General features: G+C 43.1%; 1 protein-coding gene across 1 annotated transcript; it reads right to left on the bottom strand.

Annotated features, from left to right (window-relative positions):
• Positions 1-13,235: 13,235 nt before the first annotated feature.
• LOC135249858 (homeobox protein CDX-1-like) lies at positions 13,236-19,373 on the bottom strand. The gene is made up of 3 exons (XM_064325486.1): positions 18,811-19,373; positions 14,577-14,725; positions 13,236-14,172 (listed from the first exon to the last, which is right to left on the bottom strand). Exons 1-3 carry the CDS (start codon positions 19,232-19,234, stop codon positions 13,975-13,977), a joined length of 771 nt encoding a protein of 256 aa, XP_064181556.1. The 5' UTR covers positions 19,235-19,373; the 3' UTR covers positions 13,236-13,974.
• Between the last annotated feature and the right edge of the window lie 210 nt (positions 19,374-19,583).

Below are 19,583 nucleotides of genomic sequence, written 5' to 3'. Positions count from 1 at the left end.
TTGCAAATATAATTTAAATTACTGTATTTTCCTCTTCCTGTTTATCTTGGAATGTAATTTTAATCTTATGAAATAATGTTGATTGTGGGTACTGCGGGTACTGCCACAGAAGAAAAGAACAAATCAGGAAAGTGCTCCATCTGGTGGTTAAATCCCCCACAACAGCATATCTGCGCATGTTATATGAATATACAGTTATTTATTTTGCATGCGTAAAATAATTGAATAAAATACTAGACAATTTCAATATTCATCATTGGAGAACTTCTCTTCTGTCTTTTATATAATGTCTCCAGACTGTGACCACAATGCTATGAAAACTTTTTAGCAGTTTGTGCATATGTGTGTGCAAATATATATATACATATATATCTTAAAATATATAGATGAAAACTTTACACTTGTACTTGAATGTTTTTATATAAATGGCTCATGTCATGGGCTGATGTAATATAAAACAGAAAGCATTTAACGTTTACAAAATTTCTGAACAATTCTCTAATACTTAAATATAGATTACTAAAACTATACTATTTGGGTCATGACTATTTGTGCATTGTCCTCAGTGGCATATGTATGTTTAGCTAAGTGTCATGATTTGCTAAAATATAACACAGCAACATGGCTTCTGATGGCATTGGCCTTCTCAGTTTAACATTAATATCACTTATGGTCAGTAGGTAGCAGCATTGTAACAAATAAGAAAAATGGGACGATTAATTTCAAATACTGTTTTTGATTTCTATATATTCATAAAAAAACCTGCTGTATAAAAAGCATTAACTTGACAAAAACAAACAAGACGATATTTGCATGATTCTTTTTGAATAAAAATACTATATTTTGTGGCAGTATATGTGTGCACATAACAGGGTGGATCCATTATCCTCATCGCATAAACACGACACCACAACATCACGGAAGGAAACACTTTTGCCTCAATATAAGCTGCAATTTAATAATTTTGATAGTTTGTGAGAGAAAATGATCTCTCTCATTTCAGGTGAGAATTATTGGTTCTATGATTATGGGTGCAGAGAGAGGTTATGAGAGTGCATGTGAAACAACTTCATGAATTATCACCTCCGTTTTTGGTGTGAGTTCTTACACTTCCTCTTGTAGTCACGTGACTTCCGGTAAGAGACCCATACATCAGATTAATGTTTTTATTTCATTAAAACAGAGTTGAGACAGACTGGAACTAAAGCCACCCTTTTTCCTACGTGGTTAGTTGACATCTAGTTCAACTCAAATAAGTATATCTATTGTTTTACCCTAACCTTACATTATTAACCCTGGTTTTTGGTCTAGCGTGTTCGACAATACATAAATTACTAAGGGAAACAGAAACCAGCACTAACCACAAATACAACTAGGAAATGTCGTTTGAAGTCTTAAAAAGAGGACTGTTGAGCCCCTGTGCGAGTGATTGGGCTGGACGTCCCACGTTTGTAAAGCTGCAACGTGCACCAAAAGGCACAAACACAAGGGGAGGTGTTTACCCCAGCGACACGGCCTGACCCAGAGACCAGGGGAGTCAGGTGAGGGTCAGAGGTCAGACTCAGGACCCACGGCCAATAAAACGCAATCTTTACGATCCATCATAATGAAACTTTCCATAAACCGCAGGTTTTATGGCGTCGCCGCGGTTAATCATTCAACCAACAGGTGACGAGGATCCGGCGACATGGCATCGCTGAAGCCACCCTTCTGTCTCTCCTTCCCAGTTCTCTTTTCCCTTTGTGGGAACGACGGCACGCAGACTAAGCAAGAAAAGTTGAGCGTTCGCGCGACTCTGTCTCGTGATCAGCACAGAACGGCCAGTCCCCTTTTTTTAACTAACTGGGAGGACACGCTACCTGCCGTGCGCTGCTCCCGAATTTACACGCGTGTCCTGCGAACTTAACCTGTTACACTTCGACCCAAATCAGCAACAGCTCCCCGCAGCCACTTATTGTCCTCCACAGACACCGGACGAATGCCAAAAAAAATGGTAAATGGTAAATGGACTGCATTTATATAGCGCTTTTATCCAAAGCGCTTTACAATTGATGCCTCTCATTCGCCAGAGCAGTTAGGGGTTAGGTGTCTTGCTCAAGGACACTTCAACATGCCCAGGGCGGGGTTTGAACCGGCAACCCTCCGACTGCCAGACAATTGGTCTTACCTCCTGAGCTATATCTATCCTTATTTTAAAATTTAGATTTCAACGGTGTAAGTCTTTACGCCACTCCGTACGGTGACCTGAATTTGTTTGCCGATTTGAGGCCATTTGCCCTTCTAGGTGAAGGAGAACTTAACGGTGCAGCAGAGGCAAATCTGGGGATGCGTGCTGTAAAAGCGTGATCGTTCAAAAGCGATGCCCCACCCATAGAAGGCTCGCTCCGAATGCAAAGCTGCCTCTCTCCTTGTCAGCTCACAAGTCAAAGGTCAAAGGGCAAAGGTTACAGCAGCATTTGCTTATGGGCGAGAGTGAGAGAGCGTTATAATACCTGAGCCCCATTTCAGGGCCTCAAAACGCAGCCTCTAAAAGCTACCCTTTACAAGGTGGATCAAGTGCCTCTTCCACTTCATCCATCAGGGGGCAGTAATCTTCCTATCCTGATTATTGCCTTGATGCCAATCGCTTTGTCAAGGAGAGAGCTACTTCTCCATGTTGCTGCTATGTAATATAATATAATATAATATAATATAATATAATATAATATAATATAATATATAAAAACATTTTGAAAAGACAGAATGGGTAGAAATTAAATCCTTATAACATTGAGGATACTAGGCTAGTCTTTATACTAATGTCCTCTACATAAGAACCAAAACGGTCAATACAAGACAAAGACCAAATTAGGTCATTAAAATTGCTGTAACAGAAGCCATCATTCCACAAGTATGTCCTTTTCAGGGGCATAAATTCTGTCACAGGATGAAGGCACAAAGCAGCAGTGGCTTATGGGTAAGGGACCCGCGATTTCATCGTTGACTTCGGCCTAACGGTGATCGGCATCGTGGGTAAATTCTGCGTGGTTTTACTGCCGAGCCAACTGTCTGTCAACATTTTTACATTACATTACATTACAGGCATTTAGCAGACGCCCTTATCCAGAGCGACTTACACAACGTTTTACATAGCATTTTACATTGTATCCATTTATACAGCTGGATATATACTGAAGCAATGCAGGTTAAGTACCTTGCTCAAGGGTACAACGGCAGTGTCCTTACCCGGGGAATCGAACCTGCGACCTTTCGGTTACAAGCCCAGTTCCTTACCCACTGTGCTACACTCCGTCCATTTCCCTTTATCGCGAGCTAAAAGGAGCAGCATCCCAGAACCAGCCAACAACAATCGCGATATCCTGTGGAAGATGAGATAGCGGTCGGTCCGTGGCACTTTGAGTGGCTCTGGTGGGACCGGGTCACGGTCAACACCTGGCGATAAATCTAACACCCTGCTACGGTCCTTCGTCGTCATCAGCCCAACAGCGGCTGATAAACATGATGGGGCTGAGGACACCTTTAAAGATTTCCACATTTCAAAACCCGTAATTATCAGTAAAGGAAGGTTTGCATTCCCATAAAGCTGGGTTGTGATGTACATATGTTATCAGTGTACGAACAGGCTTTCAGAATGATGGAGAAATTCTCAGTAAATTATTGTTCTGTTCACAGGAATTGCGAAATGAATTATGCTCACGCATTAAAGGCTAATAAAGATCAGGTTCAAAACTGGCTGATTTGTCACTAATGGCATGTGGGGGTAATGTGGTTTAGCAGTCAGAGTCTGCTAAGAGTATTAAATCCATGAAACGTGCTGGAATTTCAAGCTTGTAAAAGGTACACTTGTGCGAGTGTTCAAGCTCCATGACTGGTTAAATGCGAACATAGTGATTCTTCTTGAGGAAAGTTCTAGAAGACCAGGTAATTTAATGAGCCAATAGCTGATCACACACTTTCCTGCCAAGCAGAAATCGAAGGCCCGAAGGCAAACTGTAGCTTCAGATTGTATTTTGGTTCACCTCCCATCCCCACCCCACAACCCATTTTTTATTTTAGAAGTAAAAGTAGGTACAGTCCCGAACACCCACCAACCCCCCACTGACCCCCCCCCCACCCCCCCCCCCACACACACACACATTAGCGTTCATCTGTAGCTCAAAGGCAATGACAGAAGCTCATAGAATGCAGAGCCAGAGGTGTCATGTGCAGCATAGAAGCTGTCGCCCTGTTAAAATTTCGATGCATAAATGGGATGCGGGCTCCAGTGTGTACTATTCTTTATGATACCAACAATTTGGCAAAGGGGAATTATGGCCCGTGGCAAATGACATTAGTCAGCACTCACTTTATGGCAACACGCCGGCATTGGTGACATAATCACCGCTGCCGAGATGAGTGGAAAGTGGCGATCTTATTGCTGTGCGCACATAAACCCGCTGGGTTAGAACGTAACGCGGAATGACGGGTAGACAGCCTGAACCCTTTGATTGATTAATCTCAGGCAAGCCTTGGATTGCCATCCGTTGCGTACGACCGGAACGAAGCAGTTCATTAATGTGCTGTGATCGGTGTCACGTAGGCCCGCGCAATCAGGGGACGCTTTTTTCCCCCTAATCAGCAGTCCTCTTTCAAAGGTGAACTCCAGCTATGTCGGTCAGGAAGTGATGTTCGCTCTTACCTCCTGAGCTACAAATCAGGAAGTGATGTTCGCTGTCGACCAAAGGTCTCCCCTTATCCCCACTTCCTGCCAGAGCTGGAGCTCACCTTTGAAAGGGGACTGCTGATTAGGGGGAAAGGTGTTTCGGGTCCCCAAACTGCCCCGCCCGCAAGGCGGAGTCACACACACCTGCGAATGTTTCGATGGAAGGTGTTGCAGGAGGCGAAGTTTAGAAGGCCACCAAACCCCACTCAAGGGGCGTAGAATATCGGTACAATGGCTGCAGTCCAAACCTGAAGCAATAATGCTCCAATAAAACTACTCGCCAATGCTAAAGAGCCACATTTGCACCACGATCTATATAAAAGTAATGTGCTCCAACCGTCAAACCACTAAAACTTGTGCCCTCCCTAAATATAAATTTGAAAAAAAATGGCTGATTAAATAACTCGCTGAAAGCCTGCTCTACTTGCCCATGTCACATGACTATCATAAAACCCAGCTGTCAGTCAAGGGACCGTATCTGATACAGGAGGCTGATAACCATTACAGGATTCCCACTACACAACCCGCTTTGTTTTTCACACCCGACACAATGTCCTTGCAGATATTTGCAACTAAGGACTTCCTGGAAAGGAAATGCAAGGCATCTTATTTATACCTTCTGAGTCTTGAGGCCTCATTCATAAAAATGTACATGCACTTAATCTTAGACGTGATCTTAAGATCATTTCTCAATTTGCACTTAAGCCTGATTTATGGAATGATCTGAGAGTGAATTATTCTCATTTAAAGCAGCACACTCTGTGTCCACAACCTTTTTTATTATATAGGCAAACAACTTGTTTTAAAAAGTGGCATTAAACAAATCCGACAGGGTGTAATGCCTATGTGACAAACTAACTGTATCAATGACTTATGAACTGTACTTTTGTGCTACAGTTGCAATGATAAAAGCACACACAGTGGAAGAGGACTCCAGAAGCTGTTTGAGGGTAAAGGTAGACTCCCCTGACTGTCACAGTCGACTGAAGATAACTGAGACCAGTGCCAGCACACAGGATTTGAATATTTTCCTGATACGCATTTAGCAGTCATCCATTTTAAAAACACTCATTTTACGAATCAATAACAGCAAACGCTGCGGTGTACACACAACACAGAATTCCAGCTTTTAAAACGCACAGAATTCCAATTTCCCTTTTTTTTTTTAAATTTAGTCATTTAATTGAGGATGCATTTTAGGGTGTAAATGCTGTAATGTAAAACTGAGCAAATATTACATTCCTAAGTGAATTGCAACTGATGCTATCACTAAAAAAAATAATTAAATCTAGGCTTTGGAAATGGACATTAAAAAAACCAAGGATGTGCCCTCAATGGCCCTGGACAGGATGGTCTTCTTATCCCTCTTCTGTTATCCTTGACTGCCACCGAAGTCCACTAACTTCCCCAGTAGAAAAATCCCATTTACATGCCAAACGGGGAGGACCATGCAAAACTCGATTTGCATCACGTGATTGGTCCGTTTGGCCAGTGGTGTTATCTGGTGATGTGTAGTTTTGCGCATCGCGTGATTGGCCCGCTTGGTCAGTGGTGTTATCTAGTGATGCGTAGTTTTGCGCATCACGTGACTGGTCTGCGTGGCCAGTGGTGTTGTCTGGTGATGTGTTTGAGCACGTCCCTCACCTCCAGCAGTCCTCGCTAGCGCTGACAGTGCCGCTGGTTTTGAGGGCGTGGCTGAACCGGTTGCCCTGGCGATGGTCCGGACAGCGGTCCGTGTTCCATCAGTTCCCACAGCTCTGCCAGGGCAGGTAGCTGGTTAGAGCGGGTAAAACAGCACATACGCGATGATCATGCTGTAGTAGATGCTTTCCTGCTGTAAAAAAAAAAAAAAAAAAAAACATAAAAATACAGTATCAATGTACCTTTAAATATAATCTTTATTTAAATAATATAAGTCAAGGGTCAAAATTAAGTGAATCAACTTTAAACACGCCCCTTTGGTTGTGACAGGCCTGAAGTAAGAACACGGTCGTCACTTGGTGTACATCCAAATGGTTAAATGGGTTTGTGACACATTGTTTATTTCTTTAATCATTGTGTTATTAATAAGACTCTCTGTCAGCACCATGTAAGGTGACGGCTATGCAGTTCTCATAATAATTGCGGCCTCTAATTCCATATCTTATTGACAGTAGCTGAGATACGGCAGATATGTGGCTGGTGACAGTTATGACGCTGGCTTCTATAGGGCTGTGTTTGCTCTCTAACCGCATTAAAAGGAACAACGAGCGGGGAAACCTTGACTCCAGGCTTTCCAAAGCGTTTACGGAAGCTTTCGGTGACCGTTTCAAAGCCACGGCAGCGATAGTTGCGGCCGCCTCCAAGCCGATTTAACAGGCGGCAATAAAAACAGAACGACCTCGCGGGTTATTTATGACGGGTCAAGCATCGGGAAAACAATACAACGCGGAGACATCAAAGCGAAGCAGCCATTCAAAGAAGTCATCAAACGCCCATGTGAAACCTCTGCGATACATTTCTCTTACAATAGTAATACAAGGAGCATTAGAAAGTAATTGAAGTGGAAAAAATGTGTAAGAATGCAATTCAAAATGTACGGAGTGCATTTTCACTTATCTTAAGTTATGGCATGTAAAAACAGAGAAAAATTATCAATCACAGTATAAGGCAGAGTTTGACAATTGTCTTTTTGCCAATAGCACCAACAAATAGCAGCCTGTTTCGATTCACAATTAAAGTAGAATCAATTCCTGCATGTTTTCCTGCCTCTAGCCCAATGCATGCTGGGATAGACTCCAGTTATGTCTGTGAGTTAAAATAAATCTGCCTCTGACACAGTTTTCTTTGCAGTTCCATGTGCATTCAGCCACTGGTTAGTGATAATGACCTGATAATGGAAAGCAATCCGAAGTCCCAGATATCACTTCAGGTTCCTCTGAACTGCACAAATAAAAAACATAACACATATTCTCACGATCAAAAGTCAAGACAGAGGTAAGGATGTTCAAGAAGAATGATTATTATTATTTTTTAAAGATTAAACTTTTCTTGACTATGAAGAGACAGAAAGTGAAAGATAGAGGTGATTCCACTCTGAGAGAAGATTTTACGGGCCGTATTGCAAACCAAAATTAGATTTTAAAAAAAAGGATGCAAAAGTTGCAGCTGTTGCACTTGATTTCATTCCCTCCTGTTTCATCAGAGGCGGAATGATTGTTCACATTTCGGAAAATCAGACCACATTCCCAAGTGATCGGATTTCATTCCAGACAATCACGCCGCATTCCGAAAAATTGGACCATATTCTGAATAATCGGGCTGCATTCCAAACAATCAAAACTGGACTAGACTACTCAGCAGACCCAGATATTCAGCTAACCCAGATATTCAGTGAGATAAGATGCAAGATGTGGCTCTCTGCAATAAAAATAAATGCCTTGTAAATCAGACAAATTACTGGTCCGGTTCTCACAATGGGCTGCTCGCTGTTACTCTTTTATCAACTGAATGAATCTCATAATTATTTGACAATATGTTCTGCATTAAAGGCTAATAGTCTTTTCCCATTCAGCTAATTAGCTATTCTTTGTGATATGCATGAGCGTGACATGGTGAGATTTTCTGTCTTCTTGGTGTCAGTTCATTCTTGCGTGTCCCATTACTTCCTTTTACTTTTTCAATGGTTAAACATTTCTGTTTATGGCTTTTAGAAAATGTGACCTACGGCCTTTTTATCTGTTAGTAGCTTAACATGAACTTGCCTTAGATTATGTTTTATTGTGTCATGTTGAAATCATTTGTTCATCAACAAAGCAAAGGTTAATCAGAATGATTGCAATGCATTATGAAAAGGTTAATCTGTCAGAAAACACTGCGGGCCTTCACTTGCTTGTTACACCAGAAAACTTGGGATTGCCTGCAAGCTTAGATTCAGCGCCCCCTGGCAGCAAAAGAGGGAAGTACATGCTTGGCAGTCACCACCTTTGATGTTATTATTTTTTATTCTCAAGTTAAATTGTTATTCTTGTTGCTGTTGTATGAGCGGCACGGTGGTGCAGTGGGTAGCGCTGTCGCCTCACAGCAAGAAGGTCATGGGCCGAATCTCGGCTTGGGGCCTTTCTGTGTGGAGTTTGCATGTTCTCCCCGTGTCCGTGTGGGTTTCCTCCGGGTACTCCGGTTTCCTCCCACAGTCCAAAGACATGCAGGTCGGCCAATTGGAGACCCTAAATTGCTCATAAGTATGAGTGTGTGAGTGAATGGTGCGTGTGCCCTGCGATAGATTGGCGGCCTGTCCAGGGTGTATTCCTGGCCTCTCGCCCAATGCATGCTGGGATAGGCTCCAGCATCCCCCTGCGACCCTGTTCAGGATAAGCGGGTATTGATAATGGATGGATGGATGGATGGATGGATGTTGCTGTTGTTGTTATGTGCGTGTAGCAGCAGTAGTAGTAGTAAAGGCAGAGGCACTTTATAATTGGGAATGTCCATGCAATAGATCACAGAAAGTGTTGTGTTTTGTGGTCACAAAAATGTTGGGCCAGAAAAGTGAAAACAAATTTTAACTAGTGGTTTCAATGGTTTTAATAAGATTTTGATAATAAAGAGTGACTTTAAAATAGTGATATATATCAGACATACAAACTTTATGACAAGTTTTGGGTATGAATTAGAATTTTTAACATTATGAACATCCAATTAAAGTCTAAAGAGGTTGGATAAAATACATAACATTGCCTCACAAGCATATAGCGCGACAAATAATTTAAATAGGCAAAAGACAATGGGAAAAGCAAACTAAAAATAAGACTGGATAGCGGAGGACACGTTATTTCAACAGGCTAATTTTAAATTCCAGTAGTCTCAATTAACTATTTATAGTGCACAGGTTCTTAAGTGTATCTGACATTTATAGACAATAACAACATCAGTGCCCTTCCGATTGCCATTACTTTACTGCCCGTCTGTTTATCTTAGAATAAATCTGGCCAATATAGAGGTTATTAGTGAGCAGTAAGTCCATTGTAAACGTGAAAGTTTATGGCAAAGGTGATCCATAAAGTGTGGTCATTTCAGTTATAAGGAGTGTGGGGGAGTGGGGGCGGTGGTGGTAATCAGCTTTATTGAGTGTGACAAAAGCGTGCTTGTTTTGGGTTCTGTTTTTATTTTCATCGTCTATTTGCCCAAAAGATGACAGCCTTTCTCTTCTTCTATCGTAAGTGAGGCCCCCATGTTTTTATGGGAGGTTTTTAGTGGCAATGCTAAGCTCACCACCGTCCCCATGATATTGACGACAGAACGATAGAGATTTGTCTTCTCACTCTTCTCACAGGAGATAAAGAATTGTACCATTATTGTTAGAGTTGTTACTGCGCTGCTTTAGTTTGTTAAATTTCTAATGTTTTTTTTTTTCTTTTTTTTTTTCGTCCAGGGGCCACTCCTGCCCTTTTTTTGGGGCCCTATGCAACATTTTGTTTTGGGGCCCTTCACAGTATGGCCACCTCTATGCCACGGAGAACCCTGAAACGTAGCTTCATGCAGCTTAACAATGGAAATTTTGCAAAACGCTACACTGTGTGTACTACATAGAAACTGTCAAGACCATAGCTGATTCGGTGTGAAATGGAGGAGGTCGATAAAGAGCGATCACATGACAACAAATCAGCCGTAATGACAGAAGGCCGTTAAAGATGTGGAGAGATGTTATCGAGCTACGCTGGTCTGTAAACAGAGATGTCCTGATACAACCCTGTTTTATTTTTATAGCCGAAGCCTTCAAGATATACAGGCTGTGTTCCGAGTGAACGGATAACTAAATGTAAATGTAAATAACTCCTAATACTGCCTAATAAATGAAGCACACCCTTCCAACAGCTTGTTTATGGACACACTTAAATCCCGGTTTACTTTCATATTAATGCAAAGTTCTCAGACGTTCTCAGACCCCTTTACTGCCCTTTTGGGGAAAAGTTCATGTGTAGTGCTTAAGGCAGGGCCACAACTACCCCTGAGGACACCAAGGTCCTGTCCTCAGCCTTTTTTTCCCTATCTACATTTCCAAAGACTGGATTTTAACTTTGTTCAGTGAGAACATCAGTTGAAAATCATTTAGGAGGGGAACGAATATATTCCTTTAGGAGGGTCTTTAAAATTATCTCACAGTTGAGCCTGAAGCCTAGAGGTGTGTGTACAGCATTTACACCGTAAAATGCATCACCAAAAATGAACAAATTAAAAAAGATCAAACCCCAGGTGACTCTTTTTCTCTCGACATGTCTCTGTCACTTTCTGCTACACAATAGCAGTAAACATGTCAGTTATAGGTAAAGGAAATCTTTTTGTTTTTTCCTTGTGGTACCAAAGTGCAAATGTCCCTCATAGATAGTAGACGGATGGGAACAGTCAGAGGAGGCGGAGAGAACAGTCTCCCCCCCCTCCCCCCCCCCCTCTTTTTCTCTCTCAGGCTGGAGTATGGCAAGGCCGACAAAAGATGGAAAATTACGCGCACGCTATCTGGACACAATCTCGATGAAGAAATATATGATATGTACCGCAGGAATGAACTTTGACTCACTAACTTTCATTGCCTCCCTTGACAGTTGATATCTTTACCCTGTGACTACCTCTGACCGTGACCGTAACCGTATTGAAGAGTAGGTTGTTTGGAATGGTTTTTTTTAAAATATTTTTTTAATTCAAATCAAAGTCGGTGTTCTAGAACTCTAGAATTGCTTTCAGTTACCCGTAGTGATTGTGACATCAGCATTAGAATGTTCAGTTAAGGACATTTTAATCACGTATTGTGATTGAGTTCAGCTCTTTCGTGAGCTGTACTGACGGCAGAATCAAGTCTCATGACACAGTGAACCACTGTCACCCCCATCTCCCCCCTGGCACGCCCTCTCCTGTCTCTGTCCCCCCGACCCCCCCCCCCCCCCCCTCCCCACACTCAGCCACGCCCCTCCATGTGTCAGTTCCAGTGGCTCCGCCCCCAGACAGTTAGCACAGCCCGTGACCTTTGCCCTTCTGCGGAGAAGATTGGCAAATACGGCCGTGCCCGCTGCCGGGGCAGTGCTGGGCCAGCCCAAAAACCGGCGCCTCGCCGTCAGCTGATAAGAGGCGCGCGGAGCGCCTCCGTTGTTCGCCAGAACGTAATCGCGGCTCGATATGCGGGAGACTCATTTTGCTGAGCAAACAGCCCCGGCTCTCTCCGGACAGACGGGGACACAGCTCCGCCACGGGCTCTGACTGCCGGCTCTGGGACTGCCGTCAGCAACCTGCTGCCCTGACCACCTCTCTCTCCAGAACAAACTCAAAGAGTACACACACACATACATACACACACACACACAAACACGTACACACTCACACACACGTACACAAACACACACACACACACACACAAACACGTACACACTCACACACACGTACACAAACACACACACACACACACACACACACACACAAACACACACACAGTACACACTCACACACACGTACACACCACACACACACACACACACACACACACACGTACACAAACACACACACACACACACACACAAACACTTACACACACGTACACAAACACACACACACACACACACACACACACACAAACACGTACACACTCACACACACGTACACACACACACACATACGTAGACACACAAATACACTCACTCACATACACACATACACACACACTCACGTACACACACACACACACACACATGTCCACGTACACAAACACACACACACGTACACACACACACATACACTCACACACACATACACACTCACGTACACACACACACACACAGTCCTTGTTTTGAGATTCAGCTTTTCACACCCAGGGATGTCATTAGTTTAAGGAAACCACCACTTCAAGCCAGTGGAGATACTCACAATCAGTGTCCTCTTTCATAATATTTCCATTAAAGATGTTACAGGCTGTAAAATAATTACACATGTGGACTGTAAATCACTTTGTCTTGTTGTAAATCAGATACCTAGCAATGCAGACATCACTGCTTACTGCTATAGTATTACTGCCTGTGTGCCACCATTTCAAGTTGCTGTAGTACCAATAAAGCATAGTTATGTAATATTACGTAAAACATTTTTTGTACACACACACACACACACATATATATATATATATATACACACACAGACAGACAGACACACACGCACACACAAATTCAGATGATTATGTCATGTGCACATGGGTTCCTGGGGAAATGTTAGCATAACCGAACTCTTGACGGGTCTATCAATATTTGACCAGCATTTACATTCTCATTTCCATTCTCTTGTGCCACTGCGTTCATATCAGGGATGTCTGGAACACTTAGACTGAAGTGTTGTGTTGGGATAACACACACACACACAAAAACTGTGCTGTAATTCATAAAGCGTTTTGTAGCACAGAATAGCAACGGCTGTTGACAGAGTGTGTTGGTCAATTAAGTTTAAGTGTGTCCTGTTCAATTAAAAAAGCACAATTCCAAGCTTCAGATTTAGCTGCATTTTTGTAGATGTTGTGCAAAAATTTAAAACCTCCAAAAAACTTTATTGCTTGTTGAGATTTCAGACGATTAACAGTATGTACAGTTGACTTGTGAGAATGAAGTTGATTAACCTCTCATTCTTAACTGAATATTCTAATGCTGATGTAACAATCACTACTGGTAATTGAAAGCAATGGAGTTTTAGAACATTGACTTCGAATTTTGAAAAACATTCCAAAAAACCTACTCTTCAAAGGGTTAAAATGGACAGAGGCTGAGGCAGAACTGAATATTTTCTGGAACCCTCATGAGAACTTCTCTCTTTGGCCTCTGCTATCACCATAGACAGCATCATTCAGACAACAACAGCAACTGCAAGCTTTTAATACAAAAAATTTTAGACATGTAAAATAAAACTCCATCTTTAAAAAAAAAAAAATCTAATCAAAAACATTAACTCAATATTGCCAGCATGGCAGTTGTGTGAGGGTTGACTGAGCTAAGCAGTGACGTCATCAGCAAAACAGCGGCCATGACAGATAGAGGTTTATAATTATATATATATGTATATCTCTTTCTCTTTTAACAATTGTCATTTTGTTTTTTCTTTCCTTTTTTTTTTTTTTTTTAGAAAAAGCGCAAGAAGCCATCGAAGCAGGTTTCTCTCTTTCACTGCAAAAGTTCTCCAGAACTGCACATTGCATATCTTGAGGAGGTCAGCGGGAGGAGTGTGTGTTGGCATGAGTTCAGTGTGTGACCCCACCCTTAGCGGGACACGTGTCAGTACTCCTCTTTAATCGTCATTGATAGCGACGGCGACATCAAGCCGCTGCTGCTGGTCACCATGGCGACGTTGCCGGGGTTACCACCCACGCCGGGAGGGGTGGGAGTGGTCGTGGAGGCCTGCTGGGAGTGGTGCATCTTCTTCTTGTTCACCTTCCTCTCCTTGGCTCGTCTGTTCTGGAACCAGATCTTCACCTGTGTGAAACAGAGAAAGGTGCATGTAGTAGCGATGCATACACGTATGTTCGCATCCTCCCCAGACACATGTATGGGAGACGGTCCGTTAAGCTGAGCATTTTCTAACCCATTCGTTAAGCTTGAAGCATTTGTATGTGTGCGCACGCTTTCGTAAGTGTGCATGCATGCACTTGTGCATGTGGTCACGTGTGCGCGCACGTTTTTTCTGTGCGAACAAAAGTGTGTGTTTTCTTGCCCGCATGCGCTTGTGTGTACATACTGTGTGTGAACATGCTTGTGAGCGAGTGTCTGTGTGTGCACATCTGTGAGCGAGGGTCTGTGTGTGCACATCTGTGAGAGACCCAGCTCTGCTTCAGGAAGTTCCCCTCCTCGATCTAGGGGTCGGGCAGGCGCGTTCTCACCTGTCGTTCCGATAGGCTGAGAGAGGAGGCCAGCTCCGCCTTCCTCCGGATGGTGATGTAGCGACTGTAGTGGAACTCCTTCTCCAGCTCCAGGCGCTGGTGGTCCGTGTACACCACCCTGTACTTGTCCTTCGTCCGAGTCTTCCCTCCTGCGCCCAATCACAAACACAATGCAATGGACCAAACCCTAGCAGTATTGACTGTTCGACGAAATGAACTGCACCACGATGAAGTGAATAAGAAAAGAAAAGTGAATCATCACCTGTAAAAATTACACCTGTAACTACAACCTAAAGTCTTTTTTGTTTTTTTTGGGGGGGGGGGGGGGCAGATGGGGACAGAGTGGTAAAAGCATTGTTTTACATAAGAATGCTACAAGTCTTACTCCAGCTATACAGTAAATAAGAAACTCACACATCTCTCCTTCAGAAAGGAACTGTGGGAGCAGCAAACAGACGCCAAGTTAAACATTAAAATGTGTGGGAGAAGAAGCAATAGTATCGAGAAGTGTTGCTGGAGAGGGTGGGGGGTGGGGGGGGGGGGCGACGTGTTGGACTCCGTGGTGCCTTAGAGAATCCTGATGAATTCTATTAATCATGTGATTCATAATTGATGCGGCGACCTGCTATTCTGACGGTCGTTCTTATCGACCGCGGGTGTTTATAGAAGCGGTCCCCTCCCCACGCCGCCCCCGCAGCCGCCTGTGCCGCTCCTTACGTGCCGGGACGTCCCGTGGGTATTGATCTGGTCACAGTCCTGACGGAGCGAGCGTTTAAAGGGAGCGTATCGATCGGGAGGCGTGCAGGTAGATAAGGACTCGCAGAATTCTTAAGATTCTGTCCGTCCGTCTGAAACCCCCCTAATCTGGAGTCTCCGCTCTCCCCCCTTCTCGAAAGTCGGCCGGAGGGCAGGCTGCCACCCTCCCTGGTCTGGCTCTCCGGCTTCAGATAATGGCATTTTCGGGGGGGAATATTTCACCGAGAGTGACATCACTGGGACACACCTGTTTTGGGTCCGGCGCTCGGTCTGTTTGCCCTGTTGCTCAACGCCATCCTGGGCTTCGTCGAATGGCCATCCATCATGCATCCTTTATCAGATGATGCAACGGGCGCTCGCTAAACTTGACCTCTCCTGCCGCTCGGGAAGGCTTACGCAAATCCTGCTGTTCACCCGCAAGCTCCTGTGGCTCGTCCGGCACACCGAACAAAAAAACTAACGACTGCGGTCGCCGTCGCGGAATGTGCGCGTTAACCGCGTTTCAGTTTACACGCCGCTATTCACTAATGACGTCCTAATGACTGAGCTGATGTGTACATTCAAAGTGTGTGTGTGTGTGTGTGTGTGTGTGTGTGTATTTATATAGTAATGAAAATACTTGTACTATCGGGCAAACTTGTCGGTTGTGGGAGGGGGGTTGGTGGGGGGGGGTGGGGGGAGGGTCTGGGAGACATTACTCTCAATAGTTTTAAACCCTAAAATTTTCACATTAATTCATTGCTAGACTAGCTAGTATGCTTGTGAGACTTAATGTTTGAGTGGGCAAGTCTAGGCGGTCCAGCAGTACGTCTCCCCCAGAGATGAACCTTACGCATGTGCTACTGGAGCATACGAAAGGACAGCCAACGCGCTAGCTCTTCATTCTGTCTGTGGTGCTCCCCGTCTGTGATGTCACTGCGGACGCAGCTCCACGACTACCAGGGCGCTGGGTTCGACCCCAAAGCGAAAGCCGCCCTGCTGCTCGTCTCCAGGCTCTACCGCTGCTTTCTGCTTTCCTGAGTTTGTTCCCCTCTGTTTTCAGCACACGCAAAAACTCAATAACCTGACCAATGATTGGTCAGGCTTTTTTTGCTTTGCGCCAATCATCGGTTGTGTTACTGGTTTTGCGTGCGCTAAAAGGTTTTGCACGTGCGAAAGTAAAGTAAAACCCTTGTGTGACACAGATCCTGCGCTTGTGTCGCTTCCCCACCGCCTGCGCCCGCGCACTGCTGAATATTACATGTTGCCCATATTGCTCTGCGGGAAACACATTGTGAAATTACACGTCTTCCACAAACTGTTCATCAAATGCATTCGTTGATTTATCACTACAATTAATATGTTAACAATTACTGCTCATCTACTTTAAAAAGCCCATAATGGGCTCTGGAAAAAGGCAAAAACAAATATATACTCATCTATGTAGTTAGATATTCCTGGAAAAAAAAACTTTAAATCTTGAACAGTGAGTCATTTTTTAAAATGTGGCCAATATACCAATGGTCAGAATTTACAGTTGGTTTTTGGTGTTGTCTGTAAACCCATTTTACCATCTCAAAAAACCCCTCAGCAGAATATAAGATGGCAGGATAAATAGGAAGGAATAAAACGGTATAAATGTCGCCAGAGTCAAAGAGTGATAAGTATTGATGACCACAGTCTCTGGCTTAAAACGTGTGTAAAGAAATCATGAGTCTATAAACAGGTAATATAAATCCTTGTGGTGCGGAAATACGAAATTAATTAGTTTATTTAATGACAATATAAAATAAGTGCCTAATTTTTCTGTGATTAAAAATCTATTATTCTATACCTTTATAATTTCTATATGGTTTTATTGCTGGGCTGCGATGGCTTAATTGCAGTCAGTGACATAATTCTGTCAATAAATCATATAATTGAGCTGGATACGCTGTCACGTAACCTTGTTACAAAATGCAAATCAAGAAAATTCATTCAACTGTTTTTCTTAAGATTGTGTCCTAATTGGCGCCTAGCCTTTTAATATTAACGAAAAAGAGATGCTGCTACTGAACTTTCCAGAAAAAATATACCTGTATCTTAAGTTCCCACTGTCCCAAGCGCAGTGTTTGCAACAGCCTTACTCCAGTTACAGCTTGCAAGCAACTACATCGAAGTTCTATGTCGCCAAGCGACCCCCGCCTCGCCTCGTGACAAGAAATAAAACATTTTTTAAAAACATACAAAATACTATCCTATCATTCTCTTTTCAACTCACTGACGCTTTAAAAAAAATAATTCCTGTTAAAGATAGGCCTACTTTATTTCATGGGAATGAGAAATACAATAGCCTATTTTATTAAGACAGAAAAAAAATCAACCGCATGCCAGGGCTAAAAATATTTTAACTATCAGTACAAAATAGCAACATGCTGTTCATATATTGCTCAAATACTTATTTTAAATAGGCTGACGTAAAATTAAGATAATCATAATAATACTACTACCTAGGCCTCCGACTGTTATTAATAGTGACAAAATTCAATATAATAATAATGGTAGGCTATATTATTATTATTGTTATTATTATTGTTGTTATTAATATGATCATTTTTACTATTTATTATTGTGATGATTATGATTATGATTGTGATTATTATTATTATTCACCTTTACCACCTTGTAAATCCATTATCCAACATTGTACCCATAAAACGCATGAGCGTATGCCGTAAATTGAATTATTAAAATAACGGGTGTCAAAATTCACGACACTGATAGTAAGATACAGTATGATGAAGTCACAGTAAGGCCTTTATTAATAGTTGGACCTGTCACGAGCGGAGAATTATGAATTGCGAATAATTTCTTTTTTTCTAATAGGATTTCTGAAGTCAATATTGGCACCTGTCCTTTCAAAAGAAGACTGGCAACGAATGCATTCGACTGGGTCCTCGTTTCTGGGACATGTCTTCAATTCTTACGACGGTTAACTTAAACTGAGGGGAAAATTGCATTCACATATCCAAGTGCGACAGGTGCTATCTCTGTCCGCGGCTAGGCTTATTGTGTGCTGCACAATATCATTCAAGCATATCGATCTTGCAAGTCAAGACAAGCACGTGATGCAGAGCCGACATTAAGTTAACTCTCTGTCCTGCAGTGTGTGTAGACGTGTGCGAACCTAAAACTCAGTTAACATACATTCATTTGTGAATACAATTGCGATAATGTGTATGAATCACACTTACTATGCGAAGAATATGTGCATGATATAGCCAAGGCTAGCCTGCAAATCATGTTCTTTGAACATCTATCAATCAGCTGCCATTGAACAAGCTAATTGTTTTACATTAATTGCAGGTGCGAAAGCTCTGTTATTAATAAAAGCAATAAAACAATTGCTGTGTAATAAATGCATACAGTGCGATGTAAAAACATGCGTTTTGGTACCTTTCCAAAGTATTATTCATTTTATAACCACCATAGGTGCACGACACAACGAAGTATAGGCTACCTGAATTTGATGGCGGGCCGTTGCGTCGTATCCATTCGTACGGGTTTCTCCGCTGAGAATTTGGAGAGAGTTGACCGACAGGTGAATTGATCGGTGACGGTAGCAGCCCCGGAGCCGACGGTGGGACGGAAGTAAATTCTGGGGGGCTGAAACCGATCTGTCCGTGGTTTGTGTTGGACGATAGCGGCCCCGGTCCATACGCGGCCCATTCATCCCTCGGGGGTACGTAAGCTGGATTCCACGCGCCACCGGTCTGTCCGTGGTGAGGGTCAGCGTTAATTCCGGGGACGTGGTGGTATCCGGTGAAATCCGTATACTGCGGAGGCGCTGGTACGAAGTTCTGATGGTTTAAATTAAGGCTGGGGTGTCTCACGGAATTTGAGTACATGCCGGTGTCCTTGTCCAACAGATAACTCACGTACATCTTTCCGAACACGTTCTCCTACGCATAGTGCGTCCAAAAAGAAAGTACAGGTCTTGCGGGTTGACCGTGGGTTTTTCTTTAACCAAATCAGCCCTCTCCTTCCTGGATGACTTACCTGTACTCATTTAACTTCTGGTTTGCCGGATTCACTGGCAGTTAAAAGGCACCTCCCTGACGTCAGTTTTTTTATGGCAGTCGACTCCCTCCCTCGTGCTGTCCCGGCCTCAGCAGATTTGCATTGAAAGACAGGCCTGCATTTCAAAGGCTATCGGGCGCTGGCATCAAAGCGGTCTACAGCTCGAACAAAAAAATTACAAATAGTATTGGTGACACCTACACAGGTTTATGC

The sequence above is a fragment of the Anguilla rostrata genome, chromosome 3, assembly GCF_018555375.3.
Source record: "Anguilla rostrata isolate EN2019 chromosome 3, ASM1855537v3, whole genome shotgun sequence".
Lineage (NCBI taxonomy): Eukaryota > Metazoa > Chordata > Actinopteri > Anguilliformes > Anguillidae > Anguilla > Anguilla rostrata.
Note: the sequence above shows the minus strand (reverse complement) of the source record. Positions and strands in the feature narration are given on the sequence as shown.

Bases quoted from the DNA above. Each gene is read 5' to 3' on its own strand.
- LOC135249858 (XM_064325486.1), bottom strand. From the start codon at position 19,234: ATGTACGTGAGTTATCTGTTGGACAAGGACACCGGCATGTACTCAAAT. The intron at 14,726-18,810 runs GTAGCCTATACT...GATTGGGCGCAG, and splicing joins CGGCCCGCCATCAAATTCAG to GAGGGAAGACTCGGACGAAG. The intron at 14,173-14,576 runs GTGAGAACGCGC...TGTTTCACACAG, and splicing joins TCAGCCTATCGGAACGACAG to GTGAAGATCTGGTTCCAGAA.